The sequence below is a fragment of the Eumetopias jubatus genome, unplaced genomic scaffold (assembly GCF_037043125.1).
Source record: "Eumetopias jubatus isolate StellerSeaLion01/CBP00866 unplaced genomic scaffold, mEumJub1_p1.0 scaffold_9, whole genome shotgun sequence".
Classification (NCBI taxonomy): Eukaryota; Metazoa; Chordata; class Mammalia; order Carnivora; family Otariidae; genus Eumetopias; species Eumetopias jubatus.
In genome coordinates, this window is record NW_028274815.1 from 95158834 (window position 1) to 95178119 (window position 19286).

General features: G+C 41.0%; 1 protein-coding gene across 4 annotated transcripts in view; it reads left to right on the top strand.

Annotated features, from left to right (window-relative positions):
- Positions 1-19286, top strand: part of RALGAPA2 (Ral GTPase activating protein catalytic subunit alpha 2) — a 341643-nt gene that overhangs the window by 251867 nt on the left and 70490 nt on the right. For all 4 annotated transcript variants that reach the window (XM_028123771.1, XM_028123769.1, XM_028123770.1 and 1 more), the window contains one exon: positions 6947-7074. In XM_028123771.1, coding sequence (XP_027979572.1) covers positions 6947-7074 — 128 coding nt within the window. The remainder of the gene's footprint in view (positions 1-6946; positions 7075-19286) is intronic.

A 19286-nucleotide genomic window follows, 5' to 3' on the forward strand; every position in this document is an offset into this window, starting at 1 on the left:
CAAAATAGAGTTTAAGTGTGTTTCCACTTACCTTTCAAGAAACTAGCCCAAGTCCAATGAGCCATTTTCCAGCTGGTCCCTCAGAAAGCATTGCCCCGCTGGTGACCTTGTGCAGTTGTGCATTCCCAGAGGATACTGCCATGCCTTCTCCTTTCCACATCTGTGCATAAGGAAGGTCAGAACAGATGATCTTTAAGGGCCCTTCTATCCCTGCCATCGAGGATTCCAGGACCAGCTACGGTTTTTCCCTCTCAGAAGTTCACAGTCCTGTAGTGTGAACTTACCAACTGAAAGAGTATATTTGGACCCATAAGGTTATGCTTGAGATGTCAAAATAAGTGACAGATAAATCGGTTAAAAAATTGCATTGAAGTACAATAAATTTCCCACTGGAAAAAAAACAATAGCAGTTATATTATTTGCCAGAAAGACTGAGGAGTCCATAGGCTGAAAATTTTATGAAAATTTTATAAAAATAAAATGTGTTAAATTCTAAGCACTCTCATGGGCCCTGTGGTTCCATAGGTCTTGTATGGATCAATTATTGATGGAGAATCCCTTGTGAAGGCAATTCTGGCTTTGGAGTAACTAGAGTCAAGCCTCTCCAGAGAAATGTCTTGGCCAGGATAGGCTATTACATGGAAAGCCAGCTCTGGTCACCTCAGTCCCCATGGCTGTTATTTAGTCTTTTCATTTACCTCTGAATGATAATGATGCTGCACACATTTCCCTAGATACCTGTTGCAGAGCTTTCCAGTCCTCCCAAGGATGCAGTCCAGCCTCCTCTCCTGCCTTACTCCCTTTAGTAGCCCCGTCTCTGACTTTCCAATGTGATGATATAGCAAGTCCCTCAGCATCTGGATGCAGCCCTTTGCCTTGTTCCAGCCACAGTCTTTTTCTTTATTTACCTGTAATGCATATAACACCAACTAATGCTCAGCTAGATTGGCACCTCACTGAATACATTGTGGGAACACTGCCTTAGCAAAGAGAACCAGTGCCACCTCACTGTTTCATTGTTTTATACCGTCTGCCCAGAGTGCTCCTCTCTTCCCACAGGTCTCTGCTGATATCCACAGTCATGCCCACCTCCAACACAAAGACTTCTGTGGCTTCTCTCCACTAGCAGAGGACTCTCTGCAGCTCCAGAACATTATATCTGATGCCTGGGTGGCTCAGTTTTTAAGCGTCTGCCTTCGGCTCAGGTCATGATCCCAGGGTCCTGGGATCGAGCCACGCATTGGGCTCCCTGCTCAGCAGGAAGCTTGCTTCTCCCTCTCCCACTCCCCCTGCTTGTGTTCCTTCTCTTGCTGCGTCTCTCTCTGCCAAATAAATAAAATCTTTAAAAAAAAACAACTTTCTCTGCTTTCATGCTATCTGGCCAAGAGAGCCTGGGTGTGACAGTGTCCTGGCCTGCACCCGGGCCTGATAAGGAGAAAACCATTTGGGCTGCATTTTCTGGGTTTGTGCTTCCTCTCTCAGATGTGTTTCCTTTAGTGATAGGGGCTCCATGTGCACCTCCTAACTTGCAACTGGTGAGGAAATCTTACTAATCTCAGACTCTGGTCATCATGCTAGGGGAGGGAAGTTATGAGTTGTCCAGAAACTTTAGTTTGTTGTGAACACACATGCTCAGCAGGGATGAAATGCTGAGTTAAGTTTCTGATTATTAATTATATTAGCCTTTCTCCAAAGAACAAACTTTTGATCTTGGTTGTCTCTATTGTGTATTTGTTTCTATTTCATTAAAGCCTACTTTTGTCTTTACTATTTCTTCCCTTCTAGTTTCTTTTGAGTTTATTCTTTTGGATTTTAAATATCTCTTGAGATGGATATCTGTCTCATTAAGTTGTGGCTTTTATTCCTTGCTAATAAGAGCATTTAATCCCACATATTCCCTCTCAGTACTGCTTCAACATCTAATATCTACTCTTTTCATGACTATTTAGCTTAACATATTTTTAAATAAGTATTTTTGTTGACCCCTGAGTTATTTAGAAGTATGTTTCTTAATTTCTAAACCTAGAGATTTGTGCTAGTTATCCTTTTATTGTGAATTTTTAACTTAATAGCTCTTTGGGCACAGAATGAGGATTGTATGATTTCAGCCCCTTGAAATTTCCAGAGACTTGCTTTATGAATAGGGCTTAGCAAACTTTTTCTGTAAAGGACCAGGTAGTAAATCTTTTAGGCTTTGTGGCCCACACAGTATCTGTCACAGCTACTCAGCTCTTTTCTGTGTGAAAACAGGTATAAGCAATATGTAAGTGAAGGATTGTGGCTCTGTTCCAGTAATACTTTATAGTTTTTGACTGATTTTGAATTTCATATAATTATTACATGTCACAAAATTTTTTTTCCAACCATTTAAAAAAGTAAAAATCATTCTCAACTTACAAGCCATACAGAAAAGGCACCAGGCTTGGAATCAGACCCCATAGGCTCTATATCCTTGGCCTAAAATATGGTCAATTTTTTAAAAATATTCTATGGGAATCGGTTGGCACGGTGGTGGGTATTAAGGAGAGCACGTACTGCATGGAGCACTGGGTGTTATATGAAAACAATGAATCATGGAACACTACATCAAAAACTAATGATGTATGGTGACTAACATAACATAATAAAATTAAATTAAAAAAATATATATATATATATATTCTATGCGTGCTTGAAAAGAATGTGTCTTCTACAATCGTTGGGTGAAATATTTTGTATGCATCCATCAGGATGAGTTTGTTGTGTTGTTTAAATCTTTTATATTCTTATTTTTTTTAAATATTTTTAATATAACAATCAGGAAAAGGGCACAAATTTAAGTGTACAGCTTGATGATGTTTTCAAAGCAAATGATTTAATGCTTCCCAGATGTAAACATAGGATATTGCCAGATGCCAGAAATCTCCCTACACTCCCTCCCAATCACTAATCCCCTGAAAAGGTAGCCACTGTTCTGACGTCTGTCACTGTTGATTAGTTTTACCTGCTTTTGAACTTTCTGTGAGTGGAACTACATAGTGTGAACTTCTTTGTGTTTGTTTCTTTCATTCAGCATAATATTTGGGTCATTCCCATGATGTTACATGTAGTTGTGGTTTGTTCATTACTGTGGAACTTTCTGTTGGTTGAATATACCACAAATTTTTCATTCATTCTCCTATTGATGGACATTGAGGATATGTCCAGTTTGGTGAATATATGTGACTTGCCTTTTCACTTTCATTATGAACAGAATATTTTTTATTTTTATTAAGTCAATTAATTTTTTTTCTTTTATGATTGGTGCCTTTTATATCAAACCCTTGCCTAACCCCAAATTGTGAAGATTTTCTCATATGTTTTCTTCTAAACCTTGTGGTTTTAGATTTACTATTTTTTTTTAAGATTTTATTTATTTATTTGACAGAGAACACAAGAAGGGGGAGCAGCAGGCAGAGAGAGAAGGAGAGGGAGAGGGAGAAGCAGCAGGGAGCCCAATGCGGGACTCGATTCCAGGACCCTGGGATCATGACCTGAGCCAAAGGCAGACTCTTAACTGAGCCACACAGGTGCCCCTTAGATTTACTATTTTGATCTATAAGCCATCTAAATTTTTGTGTGTGGTATGAAGTAGAGGCCAAGGTTCAATTTTAAAAATGGCTATCTGCTTGTTTCAGTGCCTTTTTTGAAACAGACTTTCCTTTCCCTATAAAATTGATATGCTGCTTTATTGCAAATCACCTGGATCTATTCTTGGACCCTGTATTCTGTTCTGCTGATATATTTGTGTATCCTGGTACCAACACATGATATATTATTATAGTTTTATGGTATGCCTTGAAATTAGGTAATATAAATCTTATTGTCTTGGCTAACTTGTTTTTTCATTTTAATATAAATTTAGAATGAGCTTATCTATATCTGTAAAAACAACTTGGTAGAATTTTAATTTGGTTTGTGCTGAATCTCTTGCTCCATTTCAGCAGACTTGTTATCTTAACAGTATGGAAACTTCCAATCCATGAACATTGTACATCTTTCCATTTTTTAGGTTGTCTCTAATTTACCTCAGTAATGTTTGGTAGTGTGTGTGTGTGTGTGTGTGTGTGTGTGTCTTTTGTCAAATTTATTACTAGGTACTTGATGTTTTTGATGCTATTATGAACAGTGTTTGTAAAGGTCATTTTCCAATTGTTGGTGGCTAACATTCAGAAGTATAATTGATTTGGAGGGTAATTGTATCCTGTGACCTTACAAAATCTGGTTAGTTCTAGTTAAATTCCTTTGGATTTCTCATGTACATAATCATGTTGTCTGTAAATAAAAATAACTTTACTTCTTTCTAATCTTTATGTTCCTTTCTTTTTTCTTCCTTTCTTTTATTTTCTTTATTGTAATGACTAGGAAAAGTTTAAAAATGTTGAATAGAAAAGGTGACATAGACATCCTTGCCTTTTCAGATCTTAGGTGGAAAACATTTAATATTTCACCGTTAATTATGTTAAAAATTTTTTTCCTCTAAGATTTCATCAGATTGAGGAAGTTCTCTTCTATTCCCAGTTTGCTGGGAATTTTTTTAAATCATGAATGAGAGTGGAATTTTATGTATGCTTTTTCTGTATCTATCAAGAAGGTCATACAGGTTTTTCTTCTTTATTTTATTGTAGTAAATGACATTAATGGATTTATGATTGTTAAACCAACCTTATTTTTATGCAAAATACCACTATCAAGATACAATGTCTTTTATATATATATTGCTATATTTAATTTGCCAAAAATTTGTAAGGGATTTTTACATCTTTGTTGAGGGATGTTAGTTCATAGATTCCTTATGTCAGCTCCTCATGTCTACTCCTTTGGGCAGAGATAGTCTTCTGTTTACCCAGCCCCTCTCCCAATGCCAACCACAGAAAAGGTATTCCACAAATAAATAGTCTTTGACATTAGTTAAACGGCCTATGCTGGAGAACTGCATTTATTAAATAATTTAAAATATTTAAAATAACAATTTCACCCATTCAGCCAGTATTTGCATTCCAGCCATGTGCCAGGTCCAGTGGAGGTTTCTCTCCACCATTTCATTGGAGGTTTCTCTCCACCATTTCCAGCAACTCCTCCTCAATATTCTTTACTAATTCTTCCTCATGTTGCCAACCTCTAAGCATTGGAGGGCCACAGGATTAGTCCTTGAACCTCTTTTCTTGCTCATCTGATCATCCAGTCTCATGGCTTTAAACACCATCTATAAATAACTCTTATGAATCTCCAACCAGAGCTTCTCCCTTGACTTCCAGCCTGATCTGTCCGCTGCCATCCCCATACATCACACCAATATCTAATAGGCATCTCAAACTTAGCATGTTTAAAATTGAACTAGTGACCCTCCTGTTTGGTCTTCTCCACTTCAGGAAAAGGTTCCTTTTCCAACCTTCCAATTGCCAGGTATAAACCATGGCATTATCCGTGATGCCTCTTTTTCTCTCTCACTTCATTAGTAATCCTCAGCAAATCCTGTCTGCCTTTATCAAGCCATCATCATCTCTTGCCTGGATCATTCACCAATTCGCTAACTGGTTTCCATAATGCTTACTTGTTGCAATTTTCCCAACACAGCAGCCAGAACATACTTTTAAAATGTAGGTGAGATCAGATCTCCCACTTCCCTAAACCCTCCAGGCTTTTATCTTGCTCAGAGACGAAATCCAGAATCCTTTAAGGCCCTTCTTACGACCTGTCCTATGTTATTGCCTTCTGTGCTTTTTCTTGCTCACTCCATTCCAGCCTCTGTGGCTTGTCTGCTGATTCTTAACCATTCCACTCCCACTACAGGGCTGGGTATTTGCTGTTCCTTGGCCTGGAATGCTCTTCCATCAGATGTCCTCATAATATGAGGTTCATCCCTCACTCCTGTCAAGCTTTTACTGAAATGTTGTCTTTTCCTTGAAGCCCTCCCTGGCCATGTGATCTAAAATTGGAGGATGTCCCCCCTCAGAAAGAGTACTATTGCTCTTCCTTGCTTTATTTTTTACCTTAGTGCTTTTACTGCCTCATATATATTTTATGTATTTATACTGTGTATTCTCTCAAACCTCCAACAAATTGTAAGCTCGATGAAATAAGGAATTTCATTATTCACTGCTGTGTCCCCAGTGAATAGAACAGTGTCTGTCACATAATAAATATTTTTGAATAAATGAATAAACAAGTGAGAGAGTGAATAAATAACAAGAGTTACAAGACAGACCCAGTCCTTGACCTCATGAAGCTGATAATCTCCATATTAATAAATGGAGTAGATGAATTCTAATGGAGGAAAAAAAGAGTGAGAGTGAGAAAAGACAGGCACCAAAACTTTGTGGGTTGCCCCAGTAGTAAAAGCAGGTCCAGTGAAGGAAAGCCAAGCCTCTAATAAGGAAGTAGAAAGAAATGAGGATAATGCAATGATCTTAGAAGCAGAAGAAAGAAGGTTCAAGAATGAGAACTGTAAGTAGGACCTTGTAGCTGTTAACAGTGATGGTCATCATCTCCTTTAAGAGTCAGTACACATCAGGATCCATGCAGAAACATTGCCAATTCCAAACTGGTTTCAAGGATGCAAGGCTAGGAGGTATGCAGTGAGACACGGCTATGTATTGTGCATAATCCACACAATGTATGTACCTAGAAAGAATAATGCTATTTCTGTAAATGGCAACACAAGTTAAAAAAGAATGACCTGGTGATAATTTGTCATGACAAGTTTTGCTGAAGCGTTCACAGTAGAGGAGTATTGTGGAGCAGACCTGTGTTGCTTGATTTGAAAGCCCTCAACCCATATCCTGCTAAGGTTAGCATCACTTCTGTGGGTGACAGTCTGCGTGCGTGGTCATGACAGGCCTGAGACATCAACCAGCTGTTCTCATGTCTTTGGTTTGACTTTTACTGGTTTTGGAAAAGTAAGTGTTTTTCTGTTTTGAATCAACAGGTTCCATTTTTTGGGCCTCTGTTTGATGGAGCCATAGTGAGTGGAAAGCTACTGCCAAGCCTTATATGTGCCACATGCATCAATGCCAGTAGGGCCGTGAAGTGCCTCATCCCGCTCTACCAGAGCTTGTATCTTTTTGCTTTGAGTGTGTAACCTATTAGCCGTCCCAGAATCCTGATTCCTGGCAGTTTGTCATGAGAGGTGAGTACTGACTGGGTTGAAGAGGGAAGAGAACATTTTTCAGTGCATGTTGAAAATAACATCGTGTGATCTTCATACCATCTGTTATTTAAATTAAATATAATAATGTTGCACTTCACCAAACTCCAGAAGAGTTTATTTTCGTAATGTAGTCACCTATGTCTGTGCTAAGAAGCTGTGACTGTCAAGAGCGGCTTGTCCCTTCTCGGTGTTTTGCCTGAGGTCGGGTTCCCCTCCGCCCATCCCTGTGGGTTGCAGTCTGTTGTGCATAGAAGGTGGGATGCTGAGGAAACTATAGCTGGGTCACCCAGAGGGCCTACCCAAAACCAACAGCAAATGCAATGACTCTAATCAATCAAAGAATGGGGCAAATGCCTCGGGGAAATTTGAATGGCCTCCTAGGAAGTCAGAGGAGGGGGCGATTGCATCTGCCTGGGGGGACAAGGAAAGGCACCCTCAGTGAAGGTGCATTGGAACTTGTCAGTGAGAATGGCTAAATGTCCTTTTGTAACTTTTCCCAAATCTTCACCGACCCTTGATCTTCTCTCTAAAACCAGAAATTTCACTTTTGTAATTTTTTTCTCAGACATCAGTTGGCATGCTTTAATCTTTAAGTCTAGGCATAATGTCTAATTATAACAAAAAGAAATTAAGGTGACTTCGTAGAATTGCTGCAAAAGGCATCTGACCTCCTAGTAAAACTTAGAATCTCTTTGTTTCTAACTGGTACTGATAATGAGCATAAACATGTTGTGTTTGACCTCTCTCTATCTTTCTCCCACTCCAACCGTAAGTAATGTGTTGCTGAAGGGTGGGGGTGAGGGTGGGTGAGAAATATCATGTGTGAATAGATACAGTTCATGAAAAATACCTTTCATTAAAATCCTGGTCACTGCATTGACTGATATTCTGTCTTTAGATTAAAAAAAAAAATACATATGCCATGTGGCAACTTGGAATTATCATAGAAATTAGTCATAGAAAAGAGCTATTAGGTCCCATCTGGTCCCTCCCTGGGGGCCAGGGCAGCATTATTCCCTTCTGCGTGCTCCCTCGCGCTTTGTCCAGGCTGGTAGCGCATGTTTGGGAGATGGCATTCTTCGAAGTGATATCCACAGCACTCTAGACTTACTCTTAGAGCTGGTGTCAATTCAGCCTTCAGCATGCGGGTTTTTATTTCACAAATGCTTGAAAGAGGTTCTTGGCAGAAATGAGAAAGACCTATTCAGCGATTGGCTTGTCAGTTTGCATGTCAACTAGGATGAGCTGGACACTCATCAGTCAAGTATGTTGGACCAAGGCAAGGGAAAATCATATGCAAACAAGAAAATTCTGCCTTCTATAAGTCCATTGTGATTTTTGTCACGTCACCTTCCCCACTTATCAAACTTCTCATTATAAAGTACATGCTTTGTTATTTTGTTCAACACTGCTTTCTCAAATAAGAATGAATATAGCATCAGAATAATCAGGTTTAGGGAAAACAATATTGTTACAAGTTCAAAGGATAAGATTCAGTGTCACTTGAAAACTTTTCGACAAACCACATTACACTAATGTAGATGCCAGCCAGGGCTACTGATGCTAATGTGGGTGAGTAAATGCTGTATTCTTATGACTCATAAAATAGCCAGGTTGACATCTCAGAGGACAACTTGGTATAGAAATTAAGAAAGGGAAAATAATGAAACCTATCATGTCAATATTATAAAAATTTTAAGTATTTTTCTTTTATCTTATACCTTGAGAAGATTCAATTTATGCTGTCCAAATAAATTACTTAAAACAAGAAATAAAATACTATCTATAATTTTTATAAAGATGTAATCAATAGGGAAAACTTTGCAATCATTGAACTACTCTATTATTTAATTTCTGCCTACAAAAGTGCTAATATAGGCCAGAAACCAAAAATAATAAGAAAAGTTTAGAAAAGTAGAAAAAAAAGGGAGTTTTTTGGTACTTTTGTTCTTTAAAACATTACTAATTACTAATTTTTACACTTTTCAAATAATTGTGTAGCAGCTGATGTCTGGAATTTGCTGCTTAGTTGAGATAAGTCTTAGGTCTGAATTTTGAAAAACATTGAATAACCTACACATCCTAATCACAGGTGTCTCCTTGCATTCTCATTTAGCAAACAGTGTGGACTCGCGAACTGCCAAGCGCAGCACCAGGAGCTTGGGATATACAGGGAGCAAGGCAAACGGGGTTTTTGCCCCGTACTTCACAGAGAAGACACACAAACTAATACCATTGTATAAAGCAACTAAATAGAGGGTGTGGGTAAAACAGGGCCAGGGAAAAGGCTATCTGCAGAGAAAGCATGTAGGCTGAGGTTGGAGGGATGACAGGGAAGCTGTCCCCAGGAGGAAGGTTGGCATTCCAGGCAGAGGGCACCATAGCAAGCACAGGAGTCCGAGTGTTCTCAGGTGGTAGAGTTGGGCTTTTTAGCATTTAATGCATGGTCAGGCCCCTCAGAGTATAGACAGACACAAGGCCAAGCTTCCAGCAGAGGTGGTTTTCTGGGTGATGCCTGAGGCACCTGAGCCTCCTCAACCCTGTCACCTCATGGCCCACCTTGAGAGTTCTAAAATTAGCACAGCATCAAGGCTGCCTGATGCCAGGGGCAACCACCCCAGGCCCCTGTAAGTCCCCCCAAGGGCTGAGAAGATCAGTAATACTTTGGACACATCTAAAACCAGGGCTGGGACCAAAGGGTCCCAGAAGAGAATGAAAATGTGGGCCCCTCATTCAAAAAGCAAGGAAAGTGTCTTCAAACATGCTATAATATGAAACTTTTTCCATTCTTTTGTGCTTTTTCTCTTGACTTGCCATGGTGTTTTTTATTTGCTATTTAATGTCACTTTAAATCAAGAAATATTAAAAATTTAGATTATTAGCATTAGTTTTATATTGTCTTTATATTGTTTAATAGGCAAATATAAAGCATTTAACTCATATGGAATCACCACGATGACACAGCTCATATTTTTAACTCGTACGTGGATATATTCTGTTCTTAACAGTGAAAACACTGCACAAAACTAACTTACCTATTTTTAGCTCATTCTTCATACGCACATATTGTACCAGCACTCTTCCTTCAGTTCACTGATGAGTAAGGAAGGACTGACAGGAAAAGGAACTTTGAGTCCCCCTGTTTTTCCCTCTCCTTCTCTGTCATCATTTTCAGAGTAAATTGTTGGCTAACACAGGGAAGTAACACAACTAAGGATTGTTGTGTTATGTAGGATTTCTTGGTTATTCTTGTTTCTTAGGACAGCACTGCTTTTTTTCTGTGCTCAAAGCAAGTTCTGGTTCAGGTGGAGAGTATGGCCTCTTAAGGATAGTCCACTTGCCCGCCTACTCAGTCTTGTGCTAACATGTTTCCCCGTGTGCTCTCTCTGAGTATCTCTGACCTTCCAGGAGTTGTGGCTCCACCATAGTCCTGCTCCTGGGGCACTGCTAAGGCTTATATGCAAGGAACCAGCAGAGCACATGTTATGTGCATTTCCTCTGCCCGCATGCATGTTCCATTGTCTCATCAGACTTCAAGTGCAAAACACAGGATCAAAGATAAAATTATTAAGAACTTCAAGAGGCAACAGCAGAGTATCAAACCAAGCAGAGCCCGTTGTAAGTACTGTGCAGCTGCTCAGGTCACATGCCCATGAAGCCCTCCATGGAACCCATTCCAAACCCTTCCCCTACCCCCAGTATGAGCTGGGAAATTCTCTTCCTGGGTATTTATTAGATTTCATTCCCTTCCTAAAGCCTGACAGTATATCCCCTGGCAACATTTTATTGGCATATGAAAGAAGACCCAATAAGGAATGAAGCAGCTTGCATGCATGGCCCTAGAAGACACAATTCATATAAGAGACCACATTTCTGAGAAAGCATTGCTACTACCTGTTGCCCCGAGATATTAGGTATAGTAATGAGTGCTGACAAAGAATGGGAAATTTCTTTGTCAACACCAGCCATTTTATATGGGCAACCTGTGTCCCTATTTTTTTTCTTAATATTAAGGTTACAGTTGTTAAGTAGAACGTTGCCAAACTGTTCATGGCATCCAAATGTCACTCAGGTATCAGAATGACTGTTGTATGAACAAAGGACACGTTGTTTAGTTCAGACCTTCTTTCAATCCTTTAGAGAGGGAGTACTTGTTTTTTTGTATTGACCATAGATAGCCAAACATTGAGCCTGATGACAAATGAAGAAAAGAGCCAAAGAAGTTACTTTGCATCTCTTGTGCCCTCCCCACCTAATGACTGACACTTCAGTGCCCTAAAATAGTGTCAGTTGCGATTCAGTATTTAACTAGGAGTAGAAATGTGAACAGTAAATGTATCAAGTTTGTCCGGTAATGTTCAAGAAAATACATTTCTTATGAAACAGAGGAGTGGGCACATTGTTAGAATGGATTTGCCTCCCTGGGATCTTTTTGAGCAGTAAATCCAGCTTAGAATCAATATCAAAGGAGTTCTTGTTTGGGGTACCCTTGGCTAAGTGATCAAACAGTTGGAACTGTGTGGTGAAGCCTCACAGAAGACTGAAGAATATACCATTGTCGTACATGATCCAAAAAAAGTGAACACAGTAGGGATGTGTTTGGAAAGCACCCTCAGTAACAGTTCAGCCCAGCCCCTTTGTCGTTCCTGGGTTTTCTGGTAACTTCCTCAGCAGGCTAAATCAAATCTGTCAAGTGGAGCGCTTGTTCCGTGGCCACTGCTCTTCTGAGTGATGAGGGCCAACTCACCCGCCATCTGCTTTTTCTGTCCCTCGTGGGCAGTCAGGGCTCCTCTTCCCGTGCCTAGAGTGTTGTAAATGGGAAGCTTGCCACATGTTATGTTTACAGTTCCCAAGCCAACTAAAGATTCCAAAATCAAACCATGCTCGGCTGGTGGAAGTTCCCCAGATCGTCGGAGCCAGGGCTCTCTCGTTCTCCTCAGCTAACTTGTTTCAGGGAAAAGGTTGCCACATGATGTGCAGCGCATCCGTTAGGAGGAGCTCACCCTGAATCAAACAGATGGTGGCTTTTTAAAATCAACGTCCACTTCAATAGAACAATAGCCACAGTGGCATTTGCCGTCTCTCCTCTCTGGAACTATCAGCATTTGATGGAGAGAACTTGGCTTCCTAAGAAAAAGTAATTTTGTACCTCCTTCTTAAGTGAAATTTAGTTTCATTTTCAATTAAAGGATATAGTTGATAATACTCTAGCTTCTCTCTTAGACTCATGACTTCCTAATATTGCTACTTTTGGTCTCAATTTATACACCTTCAAAAGTGGCTTCTCTCCCTAAAGCTGTAACAATTCTGTTACTAACTTTTCCATTAGGATCTTTGTTTCGTTTTGTTTTCCTGGGAAGATCTTTAATTTCCTCCATTTGTTTCTATACGCTAAAGAAAAGTATATGAAAAGGAGTCAGATAGTACCATCTAGTATATTTTGCCATGCAGAACCAGTATGCATTTATCAACATTGACTGTGTCCCTGCCTTGTGCTAGGCACTGTCGTAGCCCCTGGGAGTAGAAATATGAATAAAATATTCCAAGTGATGGGAGAGTGTTTGCTCATGGACCGAGCTCTAAAAATGCACATCACATTTGAGAACCCCAGAAGCTTCCACACGGCAGAGTGGAAGCATACACATGCACACACAGTGAGGATGGAGGTGATGGGGGCATTTAAGGGGCAGTGGGAGGAGTTCTGAGAGAAGGTGAGGGCCTGGCAAGAGAATAGATTGGATCCCTACGTAAAACAGGTAAACTAATTCAGCATGGGGCCTGCTAGATTTGCTGGGGTGTGGAGGGTAAAGAGAAGACCGTCACAGTCAAGGACAGACCTTAACGAGGCATCACATTTGAGGAGGAGGCTTGAGAGGAGGAGGTGGAGGTAGAGAGGGAGGCAGAGGAAAAGGAGAGAATAGTGTGTCACAGAAAATCGAGGAGCAGAGAAAGAAGGGTTACCTTCAGAGCAGCCAAGCAGGACACACCCTCCTGAGGGGTCTTATCCATAGCTGATTCTAGCAGTCTCATGTCTTCACCCGGAGCATTGGGTGTGATAGGACCTAGAACGGAATAACTTCAAGGAAAGAAGCAAACATATCAGATAAAGCGCACCGAAAAGAAGGAAGACACTCTGGGTGGGAGGGAAGTGCTTGAGAACAGGAAGAGCATGCAAGGCAGCCAGATTTAAGAGCGGCCACCAGAATGGACTCATGCTCCAGGTGGGAGGGCATGAATACTGCTTTCCAAATCCACACTTCTAAACAGGCCCAAAGGCAAAATGTCATTGTGACAGGGATTTGCACCACCCAATATCAGCTCCACCGTACATTCTACTGAAGGGAACAAGCGTTTGATAAATTTTTGGCAGGCAAACAATATCCTCTTCTCAGAAGACGGTGGAAGCAAACGAGGGGAATTATTATTTTGGATGTATTCCTTAGCAATTTGAAAGATGGGATTTGTGACTTCGAATGTAGCAAAAGGTAATGACATTGTACTAGAGCTCATGTAAGAACAGGAGGAGAGCAAGTAGACCTGTACCTTGACACTTGGGAAGCACGTTTCAAAAAGCAGAGTTCAGATCAAGGAATGGCACATTCCCGTGGGTGGGTCAAGACTATAAAAGGGAATAAGAAGTGGGAGATTTTTTTATTATAAAATTCAAACTGTCTCTGAAGGAGAAGGGGAGGCCTAGAAGAGTAGTCAGTGTAGCTGCCCTGTGTGGGTTCAAATGAGTGCATATTTAACATGGCTGCATCAAGACTGAGAGAGGAGCTCCACACTGCCCTGGCAGAAGGCTGCCATGTTAACCTTTACCCCACCTGTCCTCCATCTTCTTCATATGGGAAGGGACAGAAAAGTGTCTGAAAAGTGTGTGAATGAAAACTCAGATCACTGAGAACACAATAAGAAGGGGAAAAAAAGGAAAAAGAACTGGGCCCTGAAAGTAAGGTCCAGCCTTCAAGGCCAGTATATATCTAGTTGTAGAACAAATTTCCAACAGTGGTCTTATTAGATCCATGAGAACTATTTTTGTTTTTGTTTTTGTTTTTTAGAAATCAGGTAAAATAAAGGATGCACCCAGAACTGAAAACAGGAAAATATTTTCCTTATTTTCAAATAGAATTTTAAGGATGAATTCTGAAATATTGCATAGACCCCTTGTAAAATTGTTAGACTAGATTATTAAATAGCTTGTGAGCCTTCAAAAAAGAATGAGTGTACAAAGAACAAAATATCCCAAACACACTCATTGTGTTTGATAAAATTACTATTTTCAGAGATTAGAGAAAGCTTTTTTTTTTTTAAAAGATTTTTATTTATTTGAGAGAGAGACAGAGATAGTGAGAGAGAGCACAAGCCAGGAGGAGCGGGAGAAGCAGACTCCCCACTGAGCGGGGAGCCTGACAGGGGGCTTGATCCCAGGACTCTGGGATCATGACCTGAGCCAAAGGCAGACACTTAACCAACTGAGCCACCCAGGTGCCCCTAGAGAAAGCTTTTAAATATAAAATATTAATTTTGGTAAAACACAAGATAAAGTATCACAGTCATCTGGCAAATAAGAGAGAGAAATATGGGTCCAGGGGAGTTGGGTGACTTTACTCTGGCCAAACATACAATACATTAATTCATGGGCCACCAGTCACCTGGGGCCTCTGTGTCTCTGGTACTGTATGTGCACCACAGCTTTGCCCAACCCCTCTGCCATGCAGCAACTTTTTTTATCAGCGACTCTCACAAAGGTCTAGAACACGTTTATCAAAATACCATTTGTCAGGAAGCTAAGAGGGTTAACTCAATTGACACAAGGCAAAATCAGAAAATAGGATTACGTCAACAGATGAGACTTTTAGACCCAAACCAACAAGGTGAGATTAGCAGGGTAGACTAATGCCATGCGCCTGGGTTAGAGGATCAGCTGTGTGTGTACAGGATGGGGATGATGGAGCGTGACAGCAGTCCCTGGGAAATGTCTGAGCATTCTGGTTAAGCACAGACTTCAGATGAGAGACCAGAGGTGATGCAGCGGCCTACCAGTGTTCTCTCAGACCACAGCCTGAGACGCCTGAGGTCTGGGTCACAGAAAGAAAGGCATGGTGTCTCTGCTCCTGCTGCCTCAGATTGCACTGTGACCATGGCGTGGTGCTGCTCCACCACTGGGGCCCACACTGTGAGGAGAGACCTTGACCAACCTGGAGCATGTCCACATAGTGACCACTGCACCTAGAGGTCTTAGGAAGCCATTAAAACCAAGAAGGAGTTGTTTCAGGAGCCTGGGGGTTTCTTAAAAAGGAGATGAGGCTACAGAACTGGGACCAGTAAACAGAGGCAACCAGGAAGCAGCTTTTAGCTTAAAGTCAAAGCCACTGTTCAAAAACAGAGCCGACAAACCAGCTGCCTGCAGGCTGAATCCAGCTCCCAGATGGGTTTTGTTTCAACTGCAGTTGGCCTCCAGTATTACTCATAAAGATTGAGTTTGTCAGCCTCATTGAAAAATCGGGAGATTTTGCATTGTTTCAGAAATTTAGATTTCTGACTTTTCTTCAAGAATCAGATTCTGACCCCACTGGGTCCTGGTTGTGGCTGGCAGCAATCAGCCTCCTTACAGGCTGTGTGCTCCCGCATCACCACAGCTCGCCCAGTCCACAGGCTGCCCAGTGCTGAGGCCTTGTGCCAGGCAGCACCGGCACAGCACCGCCCCCCCGCCCCACCCCAGCTGGCCTCCCTCTTTGGGATGGTGAGAAGGTTAATGGGCCAAGCAGGTAACATGGTGCCTGGTCTTTGGTGAGGAATCTGTGTCACCCTCGTGGTTTTTATCATATCACCAGCTTGGAGTTTTAAACCTCTATTGTCAGAACTGGAACCACCCAGCTGTGGACTTAGGTCTCTGGAAATACTTCCTTTTTGCCATCACAGGTGTTAAAGGCTGGAGACTGTCTTCCCTCAGTGACATGTGACAGGCCCTCCTCTTGTGAAGGCATGGCTCCCTGGGGTTGGGGCTGCCCTCCGCCCTCGGTGCCTGATGGGGCCTGCGAGAAGCACATGGTGTGGGGAAAGTCTTCAAGAAGTGGGACCAAGAAACCATTTTGCCCTTCTTTGATGTAAAGTGAATTATCACTATGAGACAAAAGACCATCCCTTCCAGAAAAGTTAGTATAAATCTCACAATCTGTGTGGAAACTGGGCTGGTGGTGGCGTGCTTAGGGAAATAGCAAGGCGGCGTTCTGCTCTGCCCCTCTCAGGTCCATGGCTGTGGGGTCACTGTGTCTCAGAGCCAGTTCTTCACAGGCCTATGCTCCTTCCCAAGGTGGGACCTTTGGGTATGGTGAGCTCTGCTGATCCTGGACACTCCCGTTGCATCTCTCCTGTGACACAGATCACTCACACCCCCACAGCCATCTAGCCCTCTGACACTGTCTCTGCCAGACGGGGCCTCCCTGTATCCTCTTCTGTCTCCTGATTGTACTACGAGCTGCCCAACGGGGGCCTTGTCTCCATTTGGTTGATATCCCTGTCTCGTATACCTCCTAGTCCATTATGAATATAAGTGTGTTGGGGAGGGGGGATTGATTTGCTTAAAAAAAATTTTTTTTTTGGTAAACAGACTTGGAGACAAAAGCAAATCATTATTTTACAAAACTGAATTTTTTCAAAATTGAAAACCTCATTTATCCAAGAAATATGGCTCTACAAAGAGAGTATGTGTCTATGTAGGTATATATAGATATATTCTCAAAATCCCTTTTATTCCACTTCTGTATGTTTAAGTTTATACCCGGATCCCTAATGTTCAGAAGAACACCCGGCACATAGCGGGTACTCAGTAACTAGTTTTTGAGTGAACTATATTGGCAAAAATACGTACATGATAGTATTCAAGAGAAAAGAAGTGTTAGAATTTTTACTGAAAAATTGGATTCCGTGTGTATTTTTCTTTATATTGAATGATAGTGTTTTGTGCATATTTTCTATTCCATTGCATTCAAAATAATAATCGAATCATCACCACCCCAAAAAGGTATTGAAGGACATTCGTGTGGAAATCCTGACAATTAGAATGGTGACTTTTTAATTGGTCTTGAAATTAATGGAATCTTCCGGAGCCATGAAAAGTAAAGTCTATTCAATTATCCTGTTTTCCTAGAGTGATAAATTTATTTAGTTAGTTTTTGAGAGAGAGATTGAATTCAAAGAGTGTTGAAGTCAGAAAATTTACAGACAAGAAGGAAGTGAGAAGGAAACAATGTTGACAGGAAAGCCATGGGCTCCCAGGAGAGGCGTGCTCCTCCAGTCCCAGGAAGAAAGAAGCGTCTGGAAAGGCCTTAAATAATGTTGGTGTCAGAGTCAATTTCCAAATCCTAGGGATGTAGTTGTTGGGTTTTGGTTGTGGTTTTTTTTTTTTTTACATTCTTAATTGTATGTAAATTTTATACACGTAAATAAAACGCCTGCAATGCCTAAGGGAAGCTCTCCGCATGTCTGAGACCTGGAGCAGGCTGGGCCCTGGCTGCACATGCAAATAGTGACAGCTGAAGTCACTTGTTGGAAAGTCCGCAAACTCCGATTACAGCTGCATTTGTCAGTAGCTTTAAGGGAAGTGTAATCAGCCAGAGAGATTAATTTGCATCTCAATTAGAAAAGAGTCGGGAGGAAGCACTAAGGTCTGGTGCTGGAAGGTTGTGGAAGAAATCTCACCAAGCACAAAAGCCTCCCTCGCTCTGTCCTCCAGCTGAGTGGAGGACAATATCTGAGGTTGCGTTTCCATAGGGACCAGAAGCCTGCTGGGCCCCAGAAGAATCTCGGGTTTGCACCGTAATCATTTGGTCATGATGACACAAATTCCACTGTTGTTCCCAAATACATTTTGCTATTAGAAAGCTGTTAGAAAAGTGGAAATGGTCATCATGTCAAATGCATGTGAGAGGGTATTTGCTGACCCTACGTACCTTTTTTCATAGTGCTGCTGCGATTTCTAGGCATTTAACATTTGTTCATGTCTGAATATTCAAAGAGGGAAAGGTCATTCCATAAATGACAATATTTCTTTAGCATTCAGATGGCTACTTTGGGGATGGCACAGCTTCAAAGGGAGCCCATTATTCCTGATTCTCCCACACTCTTCAGTAGTAGGCAAACAAGATTATGAATTTAAAACCACAGGCGAGAAAGAAACATGGAGTCTTTGGGCCACGGGGCCCAGAAAAACTTCTGAAAATTAACAGCCCTTTTTATAATCCTGGCAAAACTGTGAAAAGAGGTATCCCTAACCTGAACTTTTTTAAAGAGCACATCGCAGTATTAATTTAAAAATTTTCCCTCAAATATTATCTAGCGGTCATTTTCACAGGCTTCGATGTTTACACCAAACAGGTCCTTTGTTTTCAAAGAAGCTCATCATATTTTCAAAATTCTGTACTTGAACCTAGTGAGAGCTGAGACTGACTGAACCATTTATTCATGCCAAGTTACTCTGCCATAACCAGAAAGGGCTCACCCTTGGCATTTTTGGAGGAAGAGTTTTATTTTTAGTTTATTTTGTTCTCTCTCAAATAGTTAATTCATTGGCTCCAGCTTCAAAGTGAGAAAACAAAAAAGAGTGAGAAAAAACTGAATACTACATTACAAACTGTTGAATGAAACTGAATTCTTTAAAAAAAAAAATCAGGGTTTTAAATTAATCTTCCCATTCTGGAAAGGGGAAAGAAACAAGTTTCCTAAGGACAGTCTCTTCCAGTGCCCACAGACTGAAGTAACACATTGCAGCGAGACATCAGAACCTCTTAATCCAACATTAATCAAATTTCAGTTTACTAATTATCAGTCCCATTTTGAAAGGAGCATAATGCCATAAACAGCATCCGCAGAACATTTAGTAGACTCTGGGATTATAAGCAATATATTTGAAAGTGAGACTTTCTGTTATTCAAATCTCCAAAAAGGATAATACATGCCTTATTATAATAAGAGATTGTGCAAAGCCAAAGAAGGACAAAGCAGGCAAGTCCAAATGGTGATCCCTTCTGTGCCCGTCTGCCTTAGTGTATGCAGCGAGCTCCCTGCAGGTTTCTGAGCTAGAGTAATTTGCAACACACTCAAGTAAATTTTTTAATCA